The sequence below is a fragment of the Symphodus melops genome (assembly GCF_947650265.1).
Source record: "Symphodus melops genome assembly, chromosome: 11".
In the NCBI taxonomy this organism is placed as follows: Eukaryota; Metazoa; Chordata; class Actinopteri; order Labriformes; family Labridae; genus Symphodus; species Symphodus melops.
In genome coordinates this window covers 18,087,303-18,104,571 of record NC_136701.1, presented here as the reverse complement: position 1 = coordinate 18,104,571, position 17,269 = coordinate 18,087,303, and the positions used below count along the sequence as shown (strand labels likewise).

General features: G+C 42.3%; 2 protein-coding genes across 5 annotated transcripts in view; both read left to right on the top strand.

Moving 5' to 3' along the window:
* Positions 1-11,251, top strand: part of fnip1 (folliculin interacting protein 1) — a 36,564-nt gene extending 25,313 nt beyond the window's left edge. For all 3 annotated transcript variants that reach the window (XM_079355401.1, XM_079355402.1, XM_079355403.1), the window contains 7 exons: positions 2,158-2,304; positions 3,925-4,094; positions 5,485-7,180; positions 7,366-7,531; positions 7,749-7,949; positions 8,096-8,211; positions 8,718-11,251. In XM_079355401.1, coding sequence (XP_079211527.1) covers positions 2,158-2,304; positions 3,925-4,094; positions 5,485-7,180; positions 7,366-7,531; positions 7,749-7,949; positions 8,096-8,211; positions 8,718-8,796 — 2,575 coding nt within the window. In that variant the 3' untranslated portion in view covers positions 8,797-11,251. The remainder of the gene's footprint in view (positions 1-2,157; positions 2,305-3,924; positions 4,095-5,484; positions 7,181-7,365; positions 7,532-7,748; positions 7,950-8,095; positions 8,212-8,717) is intronic.
* A 1,703-nt stretch (positions 11,252-12,954) lies between these two features.
* Positions 12,955-17,269, top strand: part of rapgef6 (Rap guanine nucleotide exchange factor (GEF) 6) — a 134,705-nt gene continuing 130,390 nt past the window's right edge. For both annotated transcript variants that reach the window (XM_079355397.1, XM_079355396.1), the window contains exon 1: positions 12,955-13,452. In XM_079355397.1, the coding sequence (XP_079211523.1) occupies positions 13,378-13,452 (75 nt within the window). In that variant the 5' untranslated portion in view covers positions 12,955-13,377. The remainder of the gene's footprint in view (positions 13,453-17,269) is intronic.

Genomic DNA, 17,269 nt, shown 5'->3' with positions numbered 1-17,269 from the left:
TTGAGACTTGAGTTTCCAATATATTACACAAACATAAAAAGTGAACTCATGTTCTGTGAAGCATTTTGGATCAACGTTTTCACTAAATACACCAAAAGAATCCAAACATGGATACGACTCTACAGCCTGACGGTTCCTTTCAACATAATGGAGCTCATTATAGCATCAAGTTGCATAAACTACATACAAAAAAGGAGACAGAACATCAGTTTTTTTGTTGCGTTTGGAACCACGGTTTAGCTGCCTAATAAGAACGAGGCTGCTTCAAACGGCTCAGGAAGAACATCGCACAATAACTTCAGACGTGTTTGAGATGATCGGGAATGTTTGAATTGCTGCCCTCCATAGTGAGGTCATTTATATCTCCATCTTCTGCCAGACATGTCGGTTTAATTTTAAATCACAAGCGCACTCCTTAAAGTTCACCTGAACAGCTGCTGTGGAGAGGATGAGACTAGCGCTTGTGCTCATCAAGCGCTGGCTCAGCCTTTAGAAAGTGAACGTACACACAGGACAGAGTGGGTCAACTGAGCTTTCAAAGGCCACTGATACGTCCAAGCTGTGTGTAAAATAGGACTAAATGAATCATGATTGGTTAATGTGATGCTTCAGTCCCAGTGATGGATCGTGTCTGCTGCCATGCTGACAGTTACATGTAAAGAGAGGCGGAGATGTTTCGGCCTGCTGGGTTAAAAGTGACACCTTGTCAATTCTGCTTCACTCCGCCGTGACCACACAGGGTTTGGTTCATTTATGATTCATCAGGGATCAAACGACTTCTGTCAAGAATTCAATCAGTCAAACTCCGATTTTTGTGATGCTGCATCACTCATGGCAGAAGTCTTGTCGGGGTAATTTATGAATCTCTCATGGACAGGTTCCCTTCTTAAAGTATCTCTCTGAATGATTCACCTGCTAAAGAGAAACACAAAGCAGTCCCAGCGTTGCTTTTTAAAGAAAGTAAACATTAAATTCAGGGCTTTTAGCCTGTTTCTTCAGAAAAATTATTTTAAGGACGAACATCACATTACATTCTTCCTCACTGTCATCATGTTGATACTAACCAATAGTGTGCAAACACCAATCATTGTGTAAGTCCAGAAAACACACACTTGCAGTTGACTTAAATGTATTAATCCTTTTAGTTACATTCTGTTGGTAACTTTAAACTAATACTAAAAATAAGCTTCCCCTTTTCATTTGCAAAAATAATGATGAGAAAATATGGTGTTTTCTGGAATGCTGAAGTTCTACTGTGAAGTCACTTTTTACTGTGTGACGCATGTTCTTCTTATCATGCATGCCGTCCTCTCTGTCTCTGGGTTCATTATCAGCCAATAAAAAAATGAGTTTACTGCAGAAGAGGCCTGCAGAGAACTAAGACTAAATCAGACTTGAAGAACTAAACGAGTGCTTTTACTCTTTAACAGTTTGACCTGCAAAGTTCTAAATCATCTGGAGCGTAGTCGCTGAATGTGTTTATGACAGTGCACTTATAGCGGTGCTGTTGTCGTAGCTGTGTACATTGAAGAATGCAAATGGTATATTGCTGCAGTATGTGTTTGCTAGCAGATGCAACAGTCAGAAATACCTCATCTATAAAAAAAAAAAAAAAAACATGTTTTGTGAATATGTAACTCCATGCTCAAGCAGCTGCAGCCCATCTTTTACAAAAGCCTGATTCCTCACATTCCTCAGGCTGCAGAGATTCCCCCTCTGCCCCTGTGTCAAAGCTTGGCCCACAGCCGAGACATGCTCACCAGCAGGCCCCACGCTCTATGGAAACTCCAGTCCTTCTCAATGGACAAATGCCTCAACTGAGCCACATACAGATGGACGTACACACGAGCACACCCGCACACTGTAAAGAGCAAGAAACAAGTGTTGTGTGAGAGTGTGCACAAGTTTTGCAGACTGTGACAAACAAACACACACACACACACACATACACACACTCACACAAGCAGGGTCTTCCATGGCCTCAGAGCAGACAGTGAATCTCTGTGAACTGAGATCTCTTTTGTTCACCCCACTAGACAATAACGTGCCTGTTCCCCCTCTGTCTGTTTTTCTCTCTCTTCCCCTACTTTTCCTTTCATTCGCTCTCCCCATGCTCGCTCTGTCTTTCATCCTCCCCTTGCCATACCTAATCTCCAGAATGACCATCTGCGACCTCTACACCATGCCCCGCGTGGCTGAGCCCGTCTGGTTGACCATGATGTCCGGAGCGTCGGAGAAGAACCAGCTCTGCGGTCAATTCATGAGGGAGCTTTCTCTGCTGATGGAGCAGGCCTCCAAGAATCAGTTGAGTTCACTCACAGCTGCACCGCCATCAGTCACTGAACTGAACAAGTATTTATATGGGTTTTTGTATGACAAACACCCGTGAACAAACACACACAAGAATGCATTCTCCAGACACTTAACATCAGAGGGATTCTTTTGAACCACAGTCCACCTATATATTCAGGAAACCAGGCTGTTCACTCATGTAGCTCTTCCCTCAACTATCTATTCAGTCTCCCTCATTCACACATTGTGTGGACTATTTTTCCCCTTTTCTTAGACTGAAACACACACACACACACACACACACACACACACACACACGCACACAGACGCACACAGACGCACACTGATTGTTGCTCCCTCTGCATTTATTTGTCTGCCTCAGAGGGAGCAGTGAAGGAGAAGATCCCTGCCAGTCTCTAATTGCTTATTGTGACCGTTACAAAGCCACTGCTAATAATGTACAATGAACATTTCTGAATTGGTAGCATAGGCTTTTATTGAACGTTGCACCCTTATTCAGTGTAGTTAATTGAAGTAGCATTCAACACAGTGAACCAGAACTTTTACATCAAGTTAAAGTGCAGAAGGGAAAGACGTGTATTATTTAAATCTTGATCTCTGATTGATGCTACAGATGTGATGTCTTCCATATGTTAACAATACAAATACATATAAAAGCCACAACAAGCATTCAGTGCTAAATGCTCTGTCCTGAATTATGTCTGAAATGATAACTAAATTAGCCTATCTCTAATGATTGTTATAGGATCTAAAAATGGATGTTTTCTACTTTGCTTAAGTTTACCATCATTCGTTAGCATAGTTCTTCAGAGAAATAATTATTTAAAGAATATGTTTTTAGTTTGTTCGATTGCACAAACTTTTAATCAAGACAGTCAGTTAAAGAAGTGCATCACATCAGTCATTGTCATCACGGTGCTGTCTGTTTGGTGTATTTCACAACCATACACCAACGTTGTTTCTCGTGTCCTCTCAGTCCCTGTATGCTGGCTCAGTTTTGACCATGAATAGCAGCAGTGTCACCTAGGAAACCATTGGTGTGTCTTTATCTGATTCACCTCTCGGTAACAGTCCGTTTCTAACCACCAGCGCGACGACCGCACGACGTTGACTTTTCACTCGAGCTTTGTGTCTCACAGGCGACCCTTGACCTCTCGTCTTTTCTTAAGGCATTCCGTCATTGTTCCCACCGAGCGTTATGACGTCTGCTGCACTCACATCTGTGTTCCAGCACGTGATTGAACTTGAGCGCCGTGACGCGTTGAGTCATGAGACAGGATGGGAAGTAGACTCTTGTGGCCAGGGCTGAGGACTGAATCATGCTTAAGGAATGTGTGTGTCATTCATCTACACACAGTACGTGTGTGTGTGTGTGTGTGTGTGTGTGTGTGTGTGTGTGTGTGCGCTGAGAACAATTGTCACTGACTTAATAAACTGGACAAGAAACGCACATCTAAAGTTTCTGTGTTAAGACAAACATCTGATCTGACTCAAGCAAATCAAAAAGAAAACTAACAAGCAAAGTCATCTTTGTTATCAACGAGATAGGAAATACATTTTGGGGTATTCTCTTAAACCTCTGCTTACCGACTCGTGTGTGTTTTTTTTCAGATTCCTCCCTGCCTTATTGACAGCCATCCTGACCAATCATCTGGCCTGGGTGCCCACTGTCATGCCCAATGGGCAGCCTCCAATCAAGATCTTCCTCGAGAAACACTCATCTAAGAGCGTTGACATGCTGGCAAAGACGCACCCCTACAACCCGCTCTGGGCCCAGCTAGGTGAGGCTAAGAAAAACAAACACTTTGACGTAACTTTGTTTTTATAAAGCACCTGGAGGTTTGGTCTTTGTTTCAGCTGAAGCATGAAAGCATAATTTTTCACAAACACATGTAAGGATGAGACTATGAAAAGTCTTGAATCTTTTTTAGCTGTATGCGGGTTTGTTCAGTCGTTGTAGGTTTAAATCGTGTTTAGAAGCCTGCAGCGCCAATACTTGTGAGAAAATTGGATTTTAATTGAACACCTTTTAAACATCAACATTTTTAATGAGTTAATGTTTATCCGATGATGTTGTGAATGTTTTCCTCCTGGAAAGCATGTTGCGTCATTTGGAAGTCCAGGGGTGCATTTTTTTGTGCAGTTTCTCTAATGTGTAAGTTGTTGAAATGGGGGCTGATTTGTAGGCGCATATAGCATGTGACGATATCCTTTAAATGCACAGATATCCTTTACTGCAGGTGGAGTCCTCAAATGACATGAAAAGTAAGTTAGTTCCTGGTGACACCTTGTGTTCATAATTGGTAACTGCATTCGAAAGGAACAGCTTGCCAGAGGAAAATAATAAAGGGAGGCGTTTGTACATTCAACTATCAGACGAAGCCGGTGTGGAGGAGGTACAACTAGCACACTGCTTTTGCTCAATGTAACCATTTATTGGAAATTAGCACAACGTATTCGTCCCTCTGGACTATGGGAGACCCCATTCATCGAGGCCATGGTTTTTTTTGTTTTTTTTTATTTAGAGCGTCAGTCAACTTCCTGTCTCACAGTCGAGCACAAGAATAATTCCATTTCAGCTGCATGGGTGGTGATTAATGTCTAATTAAATGCTTGAATACATTTGTCTGTGTTTTGCAAATAGTTCATAAGCAATATCAATAGGCTCACATCCTGTCTTGGTATTAATATCACCTCGTTCATACTTTTAATGCAGGTCTGAAAATCACTCGCACTTTAAACCTTTTTAGTGTGTGCGTAAATAAATCAACCCGAGGTATTGATAGAAGCAGCGCGTCCATGTTTGGAGAATTTCATTTGCTAAAAGAGATGTCAGTCATCTGCAGAGTTGTGTGTAATTGGCTGTCAGATCAGGGGGCGGCACTTCCTTTCAACAAAGTCTCTAATGAGAGAATATGGATCAGAAAAACAAAACAAGTGTGACGAATCAGGTTCGACTATTTAAATCCTTAATCGGAGATGAACCTACTCTGGACCTTTGTGAGAACACTTTACTTCTAAGGCAGCTTCATATCCAACCTACTTAAACTTGATTAGGAACAATCCGAGACTAAGCATACAAGTTCTGTTAAATCACAAGTGTTCTTGTTGAAATCATCTTATAACACAGTGGCTCAGTAATGCTAATGTTCCTATCTTCACTTTGTGTAGGGGACCTGTACGGGTCCATTGGGTCACCGGTGCGACTATCAAGGACGGTGGTTGTGGGTCGCAGACAGGAGCTGGTCCAGAGACTCCTCTATGTCCTGACTTACTTCATCCGTTGCTCGGAGCTGCTGGAGACCCACATGCTGGACAGCGCTGAGGACGAGGCTATCGTCATGCCCGGCTCCCTCATCACCACCTCCTTGAGAAAAGGAGAGGTGGAGGAGTCGGACTACGTCCTGGTGACCGTCCATAAACCCGGCGGGGACTACTTATCTGAGGGGGCAAGCGACCAGCAGACTGAAGCAGAGGACAGCAGCTACCCTTCAGACAACAGCCTCCAGAGCAGCACGTACACGGACACGGAGTTGGAGCAGGGCGCCGGGGACACGCCCAAGGAAGAAGATGAGGAGGATGAGGAAGACGAGGAGGACAGCAGTGAGAGTCAAGGGTCTAGAAGTAGCGTGCTCCAGTCGGGACAGGATAACAACCCTGATATCAGGACTACAGAACCCGGGGAGCTGCGCAGAGAGTGCAGCAGTCCGCTGGCGACGGAAACCCGACTGGAGACGGTGCTGCGTGTTGGCTCAGCTTCCCCCAGGGAGCAGGTTTCTGTGCTGGATACAGAGAACAAGGGCGACCTCAAGCTCATTGTCCCACCCATACCCACAATTATTCCATCAAGTCCTTCGCCAACATCTGTCAACACAAACTATATAAACTTGGGAGCAGAGGCAGGGATGGATGCAGGCAACCAGCTCCAGGCTCCTCGTCCGGTAGGGATCGCTTTAGAGAAGAAACCCCCGGACAAGAGCCCGTCTGCGACAGTGCCAGTACCAATCGCTGGGCCCATGGCTTTGACTCTAACAGAGGAGGAAGAGCCCGCAACTAAAGTCACCTTCCTCATCGGAGACTCCATGTCTCCCGAGTCGGACACAGAGAGCCGCCGAAGGAAGGTGGACGAAGAGTTCAAAAAGCACAAGAAACACTTAAAGGACAAACAACCGCTCCACCAGCAGCTGCTCCTGCATCAGCAACAAACGCACTTTTCGAAGCACAGAGGAGGAGATTTCAAGACCAGCAACAGCGGTGCATCAGAGGACCAAAGCAAACAGACCAAGGGGGCTCCACCCCTGCAGCGGGTTTCCAGCAAGATGCCTCAGTGGAGCCCCAACTGTGTGGATGATTTTGACGAGTATTTTAGTCTCGAAAACCCCGTGGAGACGAGGACTATAGACGACGTGGCCAAAAATCAGGAAGCCAGCACCACAGACAGCCTACGCAAAGACTTGCTGGACCCCTCGGGGGTCCCACAGTCCAGTGACTCAGGGGCTCAAAGTCTCCAGGGGCCACTAAGGGTTCAGAGTTTGGGTCTCTGTTTGGATTCAGGTAGTGGACTGGTAGGGTCCAGCAGGAGGGGGGACACAACGTTGGATGTCCAGAGAAGGTGCAGATGTGGGTCCACAGACTCTTCTGACACCTGCAGCTGCAGGGGCTGTTCTGCTGAGCAGGACAACGGTCTTCTGCTGTCTGTCCCCGTCCCCCAGGATGAAAGCAGCAGCAAAGAGGACCAAAAACGGAAAGCGGTGCCTCTCAGTGACTGGGAAATCCCACGCAATGAGAGCTCAGACAGCGCGCTGGGGGACAGTGAGAGCGAGGAGACAGAGGACTGGCAGGAGGAAGTGCTGGTGCCATTCCCTGGGTGAGTAGAGCAAACGCATTTTCATTCCATATTCAGACACACTTCTCTGTAAATAATTCTTCTTGTTTACAAACTATGAACCATCTTCCCATAAAATCATTTAGTTGAAATAATGAATTTAAATAACTTCTGTATTACTCATAGTTTGAGGACAAAGCAAATCATGTCAGATATTTTATTTATAGGTCAAAGTTGGTGGAGAACTTCTCGAAACCGAGCATTGCCAATTTTGGTCGCTCTCTGTTTGGAGGCTATTGTCCCACGTACGTGCCGGACTTTGTACTGCACGGAATGCCCAGTGACGAGAAGCTACGGCAGAGTCTCATGGCTGAATTAACTCATGCTGTACAGGTAAGGACTCATGAGTTTGGACCCTGCCTTAAAGAGGGCAATACATTCACACTGATGCAACAAAATATGGTCGTTAAGAACTAGCTGTGTTTAGATGTAGAGTGAGATCAGACTTTTAGCTGTTTTTTGGTTTTTATTTCACTTAACCAGAACACTTCAAGTGCTCTTCAGTGATTTATCAATATTCTTACATAATGCTCCTTCTTGTCCTTCCTAGCATCCAGTATTGGATGAGCCCATAGCGGAGGCCGTCTGCATTATAGCAGACACAGACAAGTGGACGGTGCAGGTGGCCAGCAGTCAGAGACGAGCCACTGACGTCAACAAGCTGGGGAAGGAGGTCCTGGTGTCCAGCCTAGTTTCCAGCTTGTTACAGTCCACTCACCAGCTTTACAAGCTCAACCTCTCGCCCAACTTTGTATGTCCCAATTCTCAGTCTCTCAGTTATTACAGCTTTTTTTTTAATTTTATTTTTTTTTAGTCAAGATGATATTTTCATTCTGGTCTGTAATTCCTTTTTCTTGTGCGTGACCAGCCGTGTCTCTGCCTCTCTCCTTTCCTCAGTGTATAATGCACCTTGAGGACCGCCTGCAGGAAATCTACTTCAAGAGCAAGATGCTCGCTGAGTATTTGAAGGGCCAGACAAGAGTCCATGTCAAAGAACTGGGAATGGTCTTAGGGTGAGTGTTTAACCTTTGTTATGATGACAGCCGCTAAAATAATGAATTTGCTTCTCAACCGTACAGCTCTGTAGAGAGAGAGGTCTGACATCTATGTGTTCTTTTTGGGGTCTTATTGCCTGCACTCAAGCACACAGTGTGAGTGAAATAATCAATTGTCCTGCTAATGATCAACAAGTGACAGTAATGATGCACATTGAGTAATGCATTGGTTCCAGTTATGAATCCCTTGCCAAAGATCTCAGGTGAGCTGTGTGTAGCTGTTCTGGAGATGATCAAAGTACATTTGAACATATAAATGGAAATTAAGGCTCCACCGATGTGGGATTTTTGGAATATCAGCAGATATGTTTGATAATATGTATATATATGTGTGTATATATATATATATATATATATATATATATATACACACACACACACACACACACCAATAATCTAATACCAATAGTCACGTGGACTGTAGATCGTACCATATTGTGATCTTTCTTTTGCTGTCTTTGCAGAATTGAGTCCAGCGACCTTCCCCTGTTAGCCGCGGTGGCCAGTACGCACTCCCCCTATGTGGCCCAGATTCTGTTATGAGACTGAAATGCCATTGATGTCCTGAGCAGCGAGTGAGACCCGGGAAGTGTCACTCCGGCCCACCTGTTTGAAAGGTGACCCTCAACATGGTTGTCTGACCTTCTTTCCTGGGCTCAATAGGATCTGTGCTCTGAAGCTGAGTGTACAGTGCACACGGACCACAGCCGACACCTTCCCTCAATGACACAGCTGCTGAATGTGGTGCAATGCTGCTACTGCACCACTAGGGGGAACTAGAGACCACAGTCCCACAGATGGAGGGATGCTCTGTGCTGTATCCCGGAAATGACCCTCTCCTGTCTGAATGTTTCTTTTACAACTTTTATTTTTGGACACAAAAGCCAAAGACTTTTTTCCATATTGATCCAGTAAAAAGAAATATCTACATTATAATAAAATGGATTTTGTTTCTTCGCTCTTTCCGTACAATCTTCAACACAGTCAAACAATGGAAACTGATGGACTTTTGAAGCATTTCTTTTAGACAAATATCATTAATATCATTTTCAGTCTCATGTCACTTATAGGTTTCATTTATTTTTATGCATTTGTTTACAAGCTAAAATGTCACTCGGATATCTCATTTACTTTGATGTGCTAGTTTTTGTCCAATGGCAGCACACGCCTACATTTGAACACTTATTTTCTTTTCACACGCTGTGATTTTGGTTCCACAAACTTTTTTTTCTTTCTTCAAAAATAGCTTAAAAGTGCTTTTGACATTCTTATCATAGGTACAGCACTACCTCAGATCTCCATTATGGGCGGTAGATGACTTACATTTACAGCAGCTCCATAGAAAACCCTGAGGTAAATTTTTTACATCTATTTTAATCAGAGGAAAGGTTCCGCTGTGTGCAGACTCTATGCTGTGTTCTTAGAAAAATAGGGGAAGCTGTTAAATTCCTTCTCATAATCATTTCACACGAATAATGAAAGGAAAAAAAAAAACTGCTGCAGATTGTGACTACGGAGGCGGGGATTCACTTTCTACCGTCGAAAAGTTTAAAAATGCATTATCTACGTCTATTTTAAAACCGAAATGCTGAGTATTTTCTCACTTTTATAGCTTCCACCTTTTTACAATGTTTACGGCTTTGACGTGTGCTGCACAGAGAGCCTCAAAGTGGCTTCAAATATGTATCAGTTAACTCTATTTTCAAACACATTTCTACTACGTCTATACACAAAAACACATGACTTTTAATTTCCTGTAATATTGACTAACAAATGATGTTCAGTTCTTTTTCAAACACATAATGGCCATGGTGTGATTCGCTAACAGGTTCTCTCAAATTTTTCCTCCATGTAAATTTAAACCTGCAGGACAAGTGGGACTTTTTTTTTCTTTTCTTTTTTTTGTTGGTGCTTTCTGTGGTCATCAGTTGAAAGCCTTGAAAGATAATCTGTATCCCATTTGTTTGATTGCAGGTACAATAGGATGAATTAAATTCCAGGATGAATGACTTCAATATTTATAATAAACGCAACAAAAAGCATAGATGGTGCACACACAGTACACCATGATTGTACTGTAGCCCAGTCACAACCTTTAACCACATTGATTTCCTTTGATGTGTCTTTTATTCCAGTTCAATAAAGAACTCCTCGAAGTGGATTCTTGAAAGTAACTTCCTCAGATTCAAACTTGGAGGACCAGCATGTTGGATTTAGTAAAATTCACCATTATTGCTTCATCACCTGAGAATAAGAATTCTTGTGATTTTGATCGAGCTCACGGTGAGACTTTATATCATGACATCATCCAGCGTGTGTCTACAGTAGCTCAGAATGGACAGAAAGTGTTGCCTTCAGTTAAACTCGCTGTCGGTGCCTAAGGTGAGGAGATATTCGGCTTCATTCAATCTGCCAATGCATCGGTAGAAGTTGTTGAATTCTTTAAAGATTGTAATGCGTCTCAGGACTCTCACATTGTTTGGAACGCAGCTTGTTGATTGGCTGGTGGTACAGCATGTTAACAGTATGTATGCTGTGAATCACTTATATTCCTAGAGAATACAAGCTGCAGAATCAGACTAAGATATTTTCTTTTTTCCTTTTGAAAACTCAAACCGCACCCTGTATATGACCCAAGTCTTAATGGTAAATGTGGCACGAATGCATCACAGGCTTGTGGAGAGCTCATTTTGCTGGTAAAATTGAAATATATATTCATGCTTGTTATTGTATGAAGATGCTCCGCTGTATCAGCCTACATTTTGTATAACCCAGCCATTATGTTTTAAAGGTATACATTTTTATCTGCTTTTCTGTCTTTGTATATACATAAATTATTTAGTTGCCCATGGTATGTGTAACGGTTCATGTTAAACTGTACATACTGAAGTTTATTTCCATGTATTTGTACAGAATGTCTTTTAAGAATTGTCTCCTCCAATTATTTTTTTTCCCAATTTTATGGGAATGTTGTGCAATAAAGATACAGAGGTAAAGGTTTCTTACGTCTCTTTGGGAACGTTTTCTTTCACAGAATCAAAGGGACATTTGGGGGGGACATCCTGGACACTTAAATATCAGACATGATAATCTAAAATATTTTTTCAGACAGAAAAAAAGGATCCAAGAGCAACAATTCAGACCCAAGCTTGGCTGACGGGAACATGAGCGAAAAATGAGAACGTCTTCCCTGACAATATGTATAACATAGAGTCAGTATTGTAGTTAATATGGAATATGATCATATTCTGATTTTGCAGCTAATGAGAAGAAATTGCATTTAAAAAACATGATAAGTAATGTTAGAAATAAGCATCCTGTAAATCCTCTTTCTATCTCCAATTCAAGATTTTTATAACCTCTCAGATCTGCTTATGCGTCATCAAATAAAGAACACGTTTGACACATTTGAAGTGAACATTGACAAACAGTGAAGTTAGTTTTCAGGCTTCTTCCTCTGCTAAAGCATGGCCTCATGCTTCATACAGACTAGAAAGTGACTACAAACAAGGAAACCCCACTGTTGTTTAGATTGATTATGATTCGACTCCCTCTGTTTAACATCTGGATCACAGATTTCATCCACCTTTGAATTAACAATCCTGAAACTGGCTACTTTAACCCCACCCCCACTTTGCTCACGGCATGTAAAGTAAAAGAAAACGAGCACACACCGCAGTTATGCAATAAAGGAAGGAAGGCGTGTCCGCGCGACTGAAAGCGAAATATCTAATGTGTCTTCTGTATGTGAAAACATCACTTTATTCCATCTCTCTTCACGTTAAAGGCTAATTTAGGAAGCGGACAAACAAAACGAGAATAAACACGTTGAGCCTTTCGTTGTATGGATTAAACTTTATAGTGTTTTTAAAATTGCGGTTCCGAGTTTGCAAAGTTTAGCCTCACTGAAAATTAGGACTTAAAAAATGTTAATTTCTACAAAACCAAGAGACGTCGATATCCTGAGTGGGCTGCAGCTGATAAATGCACATCAGTAATCTAATTAAAGCGCTTTTTAAACAGCAGTCTTCAGTACTGGTAAAACTGAACACACAAGTGTCAGAAGTCAGAGGGAGGATCTGTGCTGCGTTCAGGGACTCATTCATAAACTCGTACATTCAGCTTCTGTTTCGAAAACGGATTTTTTTTTTTGCGTCATCTGTCCTAACCATCCTAACTTTGGATTGCCAAAAAATATATCGTATACGTCGCAAAACAGAGGTTGTACGACTGTATTGTCTTAGTAGAAAATGCTCGATGATTCTTGTTTTGTCCACTGACATAAAATGTTTAAAACAAACTTTAGTGATGTATCACTGCACTACAACATTAAACAAAATAATATAATAAGAATGATCAAATGGATTGGGAAGAAAGAAAAGTTAAATTAAAAAAGTAGAAAATTGTGATGTCTGGGGGGACTGGAGGGTGTTTTAGTTTCTCAAAATGTATTATCTATTACACAATGGTTAGATAAAATTGCCATTGATTGAATAGTGATTCCCTCAAAACCAGACTTACACATCATTAACATTATATGGTATAACACCACACCATTTCGCATAATGTTGTTTGATCATGAAATATTTTTATTTCCACTCTAATGGTTTAACTCAATTCAACGATACACAAGGGGAGCGGTGCACACCGCCTGGTGATCCTTGACTCCCCTTAATTCCGACTGCATTTGAAAGCAGCATGCTCTCCGGGCAGACAGATGTCGTCAACTCTCGGCTCTCAGATCTGGAAGAGGAGGGATCTAAATCTGAACTCCTGGATCTGACGGAGCTACCGTGCTGCTGGATAATATTTTCTCTACGAAAAGATGTACAGACTTGAAGACAGCCTGGACCGTGTATTTCACTTTGCTGTCACACTTTAGTAGAGTTTCTTTTTCCCTGTTCGGATGTGTAGTAGTGAAGGTTAAGTTTTAGGTTTCTCCCTTGGAGAAGGAGAAGGGGACTTGTAATCGGCGGTCCCGTTTTTAAGGGTAAATCCCATCCATGCTCTCGGCTCTGCGGGGGGAAAGGTACGCGAGAATGTGAGTTTTTCTGGAGGCTAAGAGCAAAGAAGGAGAGAGGTGGCTTTAAAAAGTGGATTAAAAGTGGATCTGGAGCCGAAGTTATGAAAATGACCGGAGCCATGGAAACTTCTTTCAAACTGGCTTTGAAGAAACCGCCCTCCCTGCGGACAGCAGAGGTAAACAAAACCACTCGTTTTCTAATTAGCATCTTCTTGCTAATGTTAGCCTAAATCAAACTGCCATGGGGAAACTACACTACACTGTCAATGAAGCGTAAATGACATTAAAAAAGGAAAAAAAAGTGGACAGTTTTAACTTTTTGACTTGGCTTTCCCATAGTCACACGGTTATTAGTAAAAACAGTACATGCTTAAACTTGTGCTCTAATATCTCTGACTTAATTTGCTAAAATCCTTCTTAATTTACATACACTATTAGCTGTATGCTAATCTAGTCATGTGCAACGCAACGGGTTACGTTGAAACTTTTAATGCAATGCTTTCTGGGTATACAAACACACAACAACAACAACAACAATAACAACATCCCATAATATAATATAATTTAAGTTTATAACAAGTAGATTGGACAGACCAGATGCATTGATTTGAATGTTTTAGCAGTATGTGCTGATTTGTAAAACTTGTTCACAGGGGGCTTTTACAAAGATAAAACAATGAAAATAGAAGGAAAGAGAAGAATATCAACAATAAAAAAAACAAACAAAACAAAAACACAACAGGCAAACAAAAAAAAATACATAGAATAAAACAACAAGCAAATGCAAGCAATTTTCCATGTAAGTTACGAACTACAGAGCAGACAGCAACATGATCAAAATGATCTGCTCTTGTCTAATCCCAGGAGACAGTTTGTTTTAACTTTAGCTTTTAAGGAGGCTTTTTTTTTTACATGGAATCACTGTTGCTTTCTCACCCCTCCTCCTCCTCCTCCCTACATGAAGCTGTTGAAACACAGCTGGCTTGTCATTGCTTTAAATAGCTCTTCAGCCGCTCATACTGCTCTCCATGTTGCTGCTGCTGAAAGTTTTGAAGTGCAAGCAAAATCTAAGAACAAACTTTTTTTTTTTTTTTTAAAGACAGCCACCTTTCAGTTTTGCATGACACATGTGAAAAGATCCCTTTACATCTCTAATCCTCTGTTTGTTTGTGGGTGCATGGTAGGTAGAAAGCCTCTTTCACACTGCCACAGAGGGCTTTTGTGCACATTTAAACAGACCACAACTACTGTGTTTGGTCCACAAATAAACAACACCATCATCACAGTGAAGGTAGGTGGGTGATCTAGATTAAAAAAAAACACACACACACAGAGATCTTTGACAAAGTTCCATTTAGACTTGTCCCATCATAGTCAGAGGAGGAGTCTCCATTCATTCATTCTCCTTAAACTGAAACTGTTGCAGAGATGAAAACAAACTATGTGAAACGTTTCCACACAGTAATGATGTTTGCATCTTTTTGTCCCAACAAGTAGCCTGTTTGTCACGGCAGGTGGGTAGTGAATAATTGTGACTGTGACACACACACACACACACACACACACACACACACACACACACACACACACACACACAGTGTTACTCCCTGGGTGTATGAAGCAGCTGACAGTAATATGGACTGACTGAATCAATAAACCATCTCCCCACGAAGAAATGACACCGTCAAACAACCACAGCATCATGAAACGGCTCCTTGAATCAATACAGACTTACACGTTTTCCCAGACCATCAACAAATATTGAAACCCTTAAACCCTGGAGAAGAGGTTGTTTAAAGTTTACTTCAAGCTTTAAAAAAACAAACATATTTTTGTCTATTAATTATCATCTCAAAACCTTGAAATATTTATCTGCCTACAGCAAGACAGGAAATACCAGACAATATCCAGGCTGCTTCTATAACCAAAGTCTGGATACCACTCTCAGCGCTTCACAGTGTTGTTATGAGATTGTAGTTGATGGAGTTTGGCTTTATTCATAGATATGAGTCACATAGAGTGACACAACAAAGAAAAATCAACTATGTTGTAGAAAGTAACCAGCAGGTGAATTAAGAATGATGATGATGATGATGATGGTTCAGACCAGAAAATGTTAGTCACCATTGTTGGCCTAACATTAGAGGTGGGGTAAAGTTGGTCCATACAGCCACATGACTTGACTCGTGTGATACACTTATTGAATTGCGGATGCTAAATATCGATATTTGAATCTTGATTATTAAAGCGTTTTGCTGTCTCATCAGTTTTAGAGAGACTCGAGACAGTTACTGTGACTTACTGTGTCACCAAATTAGAGCATGAAGAAGAAGAAGAAGAAGAAGAAGAAGAGAGCAGGGGGACAGTGGTGAAAAGAAGGGAAATAATGAAGCATTAGAGTGGAAGCGGACACCCAACAGCAGTGAATATGACTCCTACATCCTTCCATTTAAGAATCAAGTCATTCTTTATTTAATCAGATGCCACCCTTATGTTTTCACAAATGCCCTTTGGTGAAACTCCTTCATGCTTCTTGGCTATGAGCGTTTTCGACGTGCTGTAGGTCCGTCCGTCTCTCGTCCAGATGTTTGGCTCTGGGTGTAATCTCGCTCGCCACAGCTTTCATGCCTCGTCAACCTTTTCCCAGTTTTTTTTTTTTTTTGGGGGGGGGGACTTTTCCGTCCAACTCGTCCCTCCCTGCCTACCTTTCTCAGCCCCGTCCAGACGCCCTGGTGGTATAATGGACAATGATTTATTGAGGTTTTGGCTGCTTTTTGGTACAGATCGGACATTTATGGGAAATTCCAACCATTACAAAGCCACAGACTCCCAAAGGGAAGAGGCAAGTCAGGGAGAGAGAGAGACTGACTAAAGTGGCGACCTCTTGCTTTTTTGAGTGAGCATTAGAGCGGCTCTCTTCTATGAACAGAGCAGAGGAGGAGGTACAGAAGAGTGTGTGGTTCATGGAGTGTGTGCACAGAGACACATTTCCAAAGAGGCTGTGTGTGTGTGTGTGTGTGTGTGTCTGTGTTTCAGCTGAAGTAACCAAAGAGGGTGGTTTGCCCTGTGCTGACGCAGCTTGACAAATTAAAGGATTATACTGGTGTATTTTGTTTCAAGTTTGTGCCAATTTCCCGTGTTGCCCGTCTTCTTTAACCAAGTCCTGGTGCCATCTGTGCACAGTCAGCGCTGAGACGACAGGGGATGTTCTTCTCCTCTTTTTAGAGGCCCTCGGCTCCTTTTCATACCCTCGCAGTACGAAGGACGGCGGCCACACATTTGGACATTTTATAGACGAATGATTTATCATCGTCAATACGAAACATCGTTTTGTTTTGTCGAGTCTTTTTCTTGTTGTGTCATTTCACTTTTCAACTCACGGTCATCTGTACATCCACGCGAACAGGACACTCGAAAGCCCCTTTTCCACCGAGCGCTTCAGTTCGCTACGCCGCGCATTTTGTGGCGTTCCCATAGACTAAAGCTGGGAAAGATTCCCAAATCACCGACCTGTACCGTCCTACTTTTTGGGACCCTTCTGTTTGGGGTGTCGAGAATATCGATCCGACCCTGAAAGGTGGAGCTAAACTCTGCAGTCCGTTGATTGGTCGAAAGAGTCATCACTTCCCGTGTGACGGTGACAAACACAACCCCGCCGTGTTTAAATACAACCACGACGTATTCGTCTGTATTTGTCCACGCGGCACACAGTCTTCTCTGAAACAATGCTGGATGGTGTTTTTGTAATAAAGAGCCACATGTCAGTGACAGAGTAGATGAATTGCTGGATGTCTTCCAGCGTTGTTTTTGTTTGTGTCACGTTTTGTTTCTTTGTTGAATTAATTTGCGGGTTAGCTGTTCACGATTAGCTGCTATCATGTGACGCTAATACGTAGCTGACGCGGCTATCAGCATCCGGAACGGATGGCTGTGGAAATGCAAACGGAATCAGGCTTTACCGAACCAACCTGTACTGATCCATACCGGAGCGCT